Source organism: Ceratotherium simum, chromosome 39, assembly GCF_057802395.1.
Source record: "Ceratotherium simum simum isolate JZ-2026a chromosome 39, ASM5780239v1, whole genome shotgun sequence".
In the NCBI taxonomy this organism is placed as follows: domain Eukaryota; kingdom Metazoa; phylum Chordata; class Mammalia; order Perissodactyla; family Rhinocerotidae; genus Ceratotherium; species Ceratotherium simum.
In genome coordinates, this window is record NC_141938.1 from 8109920 (window position 1) to 8116961 (window position 7042).

The window sequence follows — 7042 nt, forward strand, 5'->3', positions numbered from 1 at the left end:
CCTAGCTTCTGGCACCCACCATTCTACTTTTTGTCTCTACAAATTTTACTACTCTTCTTCGCTTATATAAGTGGAATCATATAACATTTACCCATTTGGAATATCTTAATTTAGACATTTCAAAACCTGAATTTCTGATGTCCCCTTTCCTTCCCAAATTTGCTCCACCCACAGCCCTCTCTGTCGCAATGGATGCTATTCCATTCTTTCAGTTGTTCAGGCTCCAGACTGTGGAGTCATTCTTGTTTCTTCTTTCTCTCACACCCATATCCTGACTAAGAACAAATCTTCTTGGCCCAATTGACTGCTTCTCAACCCTTACATTACTACTCCATTAGATATAGGAGGTCCTAGCCTCCTATATCACGCCTGGCTTGTTACAGCCACCTCCAAGCAGGCCTCCCCACACCTTAAAATCCATTCTCAGCCATGAAGACAGGATGATCTTTTAAAATGCTGTCAGATCATGTCACTTGACTGCTCAGAGCCCTGCAAAGACTCCCCATATCGCTCAGAGTAAATGAAAACAAGAGTCCTTGAAGCAATGGCAGAGAGAGCCTCACATGATCAGACCCTGACACTTGTTCCTCTCTTCTACTGTGCCCCCCCCCACCCGCCACTCTCTTTGCTCCAACCAAGTTCCCCCCAGGCAACCTCTCAGCTCAGGTTCTCTGAATTAACCTCACTTTCTGCCAGGGGCACTCTTTCCCTACATATGCACTCACCTAAGTCATTCACTGTCTCACAAATGTAAGTTCTCAATGAGGTTTATTAAGATCATCTTTCACAACATGACCACCTGCACTCCCCACACTCCTGATCCTCTTTATCCTGCAGAATTGAGCCTAAAATAATGACTTACACATAGTAAATACTCATTAAATATAGGTTTGATAAATTGAATGAACATACGTGGTTCTGAACGCACTGCCAGTAACATTGTCTCTTGACCACAGTTGACTGATGCAAGGTGGGAAGAGGAAGTAATTCTGTCAATTAGAATTCATTTCTGAGATTTTTTTTTTTTTACACATGAGAAGCTAAAATAACCTAGTTCCTCTTTAAGTAGCGAAGCTATGAGTTGCGAGTTATAAGAGCTGTTGACTTCTGAGTCTCTTTCCATGTGAAGTTTGCCAATCTGAGAAAATAAAGCTGATAACCTGAAAAGAAATCCTCACAGCGTTTGAGCCTCTGTGTCCAGTGTCCAGCTGAGCCTCTGCTTGGCTATATTCAGATGAATCAGGAAATTCTCTTCTATCACTTGGCAACAAAGCAGACCTGTCTAGAGCAGCCTTACCTTTACATGAGCCAGGACCATGAGATGGTCTGCCCAGTGAAAGTCGACAGGGAGTGCTGTGACAGACCTCCACCTTCTGAGTTAAAGGCTTTATCAATCAATTGTTGGCAAATTCTAACGCACACACGTCTCCTACATTAAGCTGAATAATAGCCTCCCAAAGATGTCCATGTACTATTCTCTTGGAATGTGTGAATGTGTTACCTTAGACTTCCAAAGGCACATTGCAGGTCTAATTAAATTAAAGATCTTGAGATGGGAAAATTATCCTGAATTACCTGGGTGGGCTCCATGTAATCACAAGTGTCTTTGGAAGATGAGGATAGGAGGGCTGGAGAAGGAACGGAAGATGCTAAAATCTTTAACAGTATCTAAAGCAGTATATCTTTTATATTGCTGACTTTGAAGATGGAGGAAGGGGCCACAAGTCAATGAATGCAGAGGTCTCTAAAATTTGGAAAAGGCAAAGAAGCATATTCTTCTCTAGAGCCTCCAGAAGGTAAGCAGCTCTGCTTATACATTTTAGACTTCTGACCTCCAAAATTGTAAGATAATATATTTGCGTCATTTTAAGCCACTAGACTTAAGTCAAGTTTCTTCCAAAATCTCTCCATCTCATTGCTACTGGTGTAGGGTCCCCATCATTTTTCCACTGCACTACTTCCACAAACTTCCAGTTGTTGCCTCTGAGTCCAATTTCTCCCACTAAGGGCAATTCTAAAGTCGTCATATTACATGTATGATTACAGCATGGCTCTGGTTCTCAAATGCTTATCAAATCCTTAGTATGTCAAATTAGACTCTCAATGGTCTGTCCTCCATCTGCGTATCCAACCTTATTTCTAACTCTCAGCCATAAGTTCCATATAGCTTCCTGTTATGCCTCATTCTTGAATGTCTCTTGAATGTCACCCATACCTATTCTCTAGTTAAATTTCTACTCTTTATTTGTTCCTCAAAATTCAAATATATTCTTCAAATAGAAGTTTTTCCTGAATAGCAAATGTTGGCAAATGTGTGGGAACACTGGAACCTTCATGCATTCCTGGTGGGAATGTAAATGGTGCAACCACTTGGGAAAATACTTTGGCAATTTCTTAAAAATTTAAGGATAAATTTACCATATAGCCCAGTAATTGCACTCCTAGGTATCTTCCCAAGAGAAATGAAAATTCATGTCTACACAGAGACATGTGCACAAATGTTCACAGCAGCATTATTTATGATAACCCTAAACTGAGTGTATCCAAATGTCCATCAGCTGCTTATTATATAAGCAAAATGTGGTATATACATACAATAAAATAGTATTCTTCAATTAAAAGGAACAAAATATTGATACATACTTCCACATGGATGAGACACAAAAACATATGCTAAGGAGAAGAAGCCAGATACAAAAAACCACATATTGTATGTTCCGTGTATACAAAATATCTAGAAAAGGCAAATTTATACGGACAGAAAGTGACAAGTGGTTTCCTAGGTAGGAGTGGGCATTAACTGTAATTGGGCACAAGGGAACTTTTGAGGTGATAGACATATTCCAAAACTGGATTGCAGTAATGGTCACATAAATCTATAAATTTACTAAAATCATTGAATTTACATAATCAATGGGTTAATTACATGTATATAAATTACACCTTAGTAAAAAAGCTAAAAAATAAATGTATAAAGAGATTTTCCTGGAATTACTCAAGGTGAGTTGAGAATTTTCACCTTTGTTTTCCACAGAATCTGTTACACACCTGTTATATTATGCTCATCACTGTGTATTGCAATTGATTGCATGTCTCTGGTCCCCTCCTCAATTTGTCCACAGTAGATAATAAATGCACGTTGCTTTAAACTTAATGGAATCAAAGTGAATTGAAGCCACAAAAAATAGGTCTTTCATCTTAACAAATTATAATTTTTGAGCAATTCTGCAATATTTACTATGTCTCTAATAACTACTTTCTTTTTTGTCTCATAAAGTTTCTAAATCCATTCATGATATTGTCTTGATACACCACAGTCTTGATCAACTATGCTAGTTTTGGTTCCCATAGAAGCAGACACTGAGCTAAGGATTCATGTACAAGCGCTTTATTGGAAGGAGCAATGAACATGGATGGGAGACAGGAGTAGTGGATACAGGGAAGAAAATACATCCAATAAAGCTTGCATTAGATCAGCTACCACTATGACTGAGCAGAGTTTTCATCCTGTGGGGAAATTCTGGAAAGTGATCCAAAATGAAAAGCTCAGAATTGACTCAACTAATGCGTGAAAGACATGGCAACCGCACACTCATCCTCAAAGGCTGTCTCTGATGGATCATAATTCTCTGTCACTTCTAGGACCATATGTTGGGCAAAGTAGGTTCCAGCTGGTGCTGGCCATTCGCAGTCATGCAATGGAGATGGTGAGAGGAACCCAGGCAATGTGAAAGGAATGTTGACAGCGTCTATTACTCTATCCTTCCCTGCAGACTCAACTCCATCAACATTCTTCTCAAAAAGCAAGCTAAATTCTGAACACCTTCTGCACATGTGTAACTATGATTCCTGTCTTACCTCCAGAGAGTGTCAGAAAAAAAAATTAAACCATGCAAAAAAAGCCTTCTGATTCAAGTGTATTCATTACTACATATTTTAGGATTTTGGACGGTGTAATTCAAAATTGCAATCATGGGAAACAAACATCAAATAAAAAAAGGAAAAAGAGGAAGGAGGGTAGGAAGGAAGAAAAGAGTGAAGGAAAGAAGGAAAAGTGAATGGAAAGAAGGCAAGGAAAAGGTAGGAATAGAGAAGGAAGGAAGAAAGGAGGGACGGAAGGAAGCATGGATGGAAGGAAGGAAGGAAAGAAGGAAGGAAAGAAGGAAGGAAGGAAGGAAAGAAGAAACGATAGAAGGAAGAATGGAAGGAATTATCACAAAGAATGAAGCAACATCTCTGAGTTATTCTAGGTGGTATATTACTATGAATCATCTGACAAAAACAGCTTTCAAATCTACTTTACTACTTTGAAATTGAAAATCACATCACTGTTCTCCTAAAATGTAGGGTAGCAAAGTCAATGTCAACTAGCCAGGTCATAGTCTGACTCAATCTCAGTTTCTTCTTTTGAAAAGTGGGGTGAATGAGAGGAAATATCTCAAAGAAACATTTTCAAGGTGAAGTAAAGTCATACATATGAAGAAACAAGCACAGTCCTGATGTGGTAAGCATTTGTTGTGGTGACTGTATCATTTTCAGTCCATTTCTTCCGGAGAAACAACTTCACGATCAAACTAAGGTGAAGAACATCAACATTTGAAAGGATAATTTTGGGGGTACCATGTCCGCACTTGATATGATAAGTGGTTTAAATCTCAAGTTAGAAATTTTAAGAATTTCTCAAGAGAGCTAACTGAACATGGAACATTCTGAACATCATATAAGCAATAAAACTCAAAAACAAATTACTGAGGAGGTTGTTGAGGAGAAAATTATACAGACAAATAAAAGTTAAGACATAGATCTTTTGGGAATTGAAGAAATCGAGCATGTGTTTTAGGGCAGAGAAAGAACCAAGGGATTTAAATTCACAAAAAAATTTACCTGTGGGGCCACCCATGTCCACTTAGTTCTAAGGCCAGTGACTCGTGATGGAGAAGAGTCTGGCCAGCTGAGGAGCCTTCCCAAGGCCCCCTTCACATTCTTGTTCCTCAGGCTGTAGATAAAGGGATTCAGCATGGGGGTGACCACAGTGTACATCAGTGAGGCGATTGAGCTTCTGTGGGAAGAATGGGTCACAGCAGAACTGAGGTAGACCCCTAGGCCTGTCCCATAGAACAAGGAGACCACAGAAAGATGAGACCCACAGGCGGAAAATGCTTTATATTTTCCTCCTGCAGAGGAAATTCTCATTATAGAGGAGACAATCCGAGAGTAAGAGAAGAGGATTCCAGTGAAAGGAAAGACAACCACCACAGCAGTGATCACATACATGGTGATGTTATTGATGAGAGTGTTAGAGCAGGCTGATTTGACAACCTGCGCCAGTTCACAGAAGAAATGTGGAATTTCAGTGCCTATACAGAAGGTCAGCCTCCTCAACAGTAGAATGTGAAGCACGGAGACCCAGAAAATGATGAACCAAGACAACAGAACCAGGAGGACACAGAGGCGTGGGTTCATGATGACCATGTAGTGCAGAGGGTGGCAGATGGCCACAAACCGGTCATATGCCATCACAGTCAGGAGGAAATTGTCCATTCCAGCAAAAATCATAAAAAAATAGACCTGAGTGAAGCATCCTATGTAGGAGATGTCTTTCCTCTGTGCCTGGATGTTCACTAGCATCTTTGGGATGGTGGTGGAGATAAAGCAGACGTCCACGAAGGACAGGTTGGAGAGGAAGAAGTACATGGGGGTGTGGAGATGGGAATCAGAGCTGATGGTCAGGATGATGAGTAGATTCCCAAACACGGTGACCAGGTACATTGACAAGAACACTCCAAAGAGCAGGGGCTGCAGTTCAGGATCCTCTGAGAGACCCAGGAGGAGGAATTCTGAGACTTCTGTGTGGTTTCTAGCTTCCATGTAGCTTGTGTGAAAGAAAGCAAAAGCGAAGTTCAATGAACATCCAACTGGCACCCCAGCTACTCAGCACCTCTTGATTCCACCTTTAGTTGCACAAACTTAACCTTCTGTTGAGTCTTTCCAATGACACTGATTCACTCAGTCAAGTTGTAGCCCAGTTCCATTTTAAATGTAATTATTTAGCCTTTTTAAAAGTAAACTTTTCATTTCCTTTTCATGATTCAAATCGTATTTGAGGCTATGAGCGTAAACCAATTTCTTCTACGACATGACTCTTCCAAAATAATTGTAGATGTTAAATGTGTTTTCTTTCAAAATCTCCATACTTTCTCCATTCTAATGGCTCTGTACTGGTTATTAAAATGTGGATTCCATCTCAAAGAACCTTAATTCTATGAGTTGATGCTTCCTATTGATGTCACAGTTAACACTCAAGTGCTTTATTTATTTTATTTCTAAAAATGTGGTTATTACTATTATCTTCTTTGAGGTTTAGAAATGCCTTTTTGTACAGTAGGATCTCAATAAATGATAGCTATTATTATTGATATTAATATGTTCCTTTTAAGACAATTATTTTTGATAATTGTTTTTGATATTTTTGATAACTCTCCCAAAGTACAGCATAGGCATGTGATTTAGAAAATGGGATCTGGAGCCAGACTTCCTAGAGTGGAAGTCTACCAACTTACTATTTGTGTGGCCTGGACAAATTTATTTAATCTCTTTTAGCTGCAGAGACCTCACCTCTGCAATGTGAGTAGTAAATATTCCCTACCTTGTAGAGTGATGAGTGAATTAAGTGAGATGATGCAAGTAGTTTTTCTAGTGTAGTTCCTGTGACATACAGCGGACACTTGGTAAATGTGAGCTTCTGTTCTTAATGTCACAATAAATCTGTCTTGAATGGCTATCATTTACCAAATTTCCTTTAAACTGGGGTAGCCATTAAGGATGGAATGCTGTTCATTATAAACACCACAGGTCTGTTACCCCCTTTGACCTCCATACAACACCTCTAATGAATGAAGATCCCTGTGGCTCCCTCTTTCAGAGACTGCCTGCCACGTGGGTTCTTTCAAGAAGAGAAAAAAGCATGTGAACTACATAGATTAGAAAAGGGGGAAAATCACAGAATCATTCAAATAAAATCCAAGGCATGTTTGAGAGTGTG

General features: G+C 39.5%; 1 protein-coding gene across 1 annotated transcript; it reads right to left on the reverse strand.

Moving 5' to 3' along the window:
• Window positions 1-3561: 3561 nt before the first annotated feature.
• Window positions 3562-5895, reverse strand: LOC101401419 (olfactory receptor 7D4-like). Its single transcript, XM_004434355.3, has 2 exons — window positions 4885-5895; window positions 3562-3792 (listed from the first exon to the last, which is right to left on the reverse strand). The coding sequence occupies exons 1-2, from the start codon at window positions 5866-5868 to the stop codon at window positions 3562-3564; spliced, it is 1215 nt and encodes a 404-aa protein (XP_004434412.1). The 5' UTR covers window positions 5869-5895.
• Between the last annotated feature and the right edge of the window lie 1147 nt (window positions 5896-7042).

Excerpts from the sequence above, each read along its gene's own strand:
- LOC101401419 (XM_004434355.3), bottom strand. The coding sequence starts at position 5,868 with ATGGAAGCTAGAAACCACACAGAAGTCTCAGAATTCCTCCTCCTGGGT. Across the intron at positions 3,793-4,884 it reads GGACATGGGTGGCCCCACAG|AATGTTGATGGAGTTGAGTC; the intron begins GTAAATTTTTTT and ends CTTTTTGAGAAG.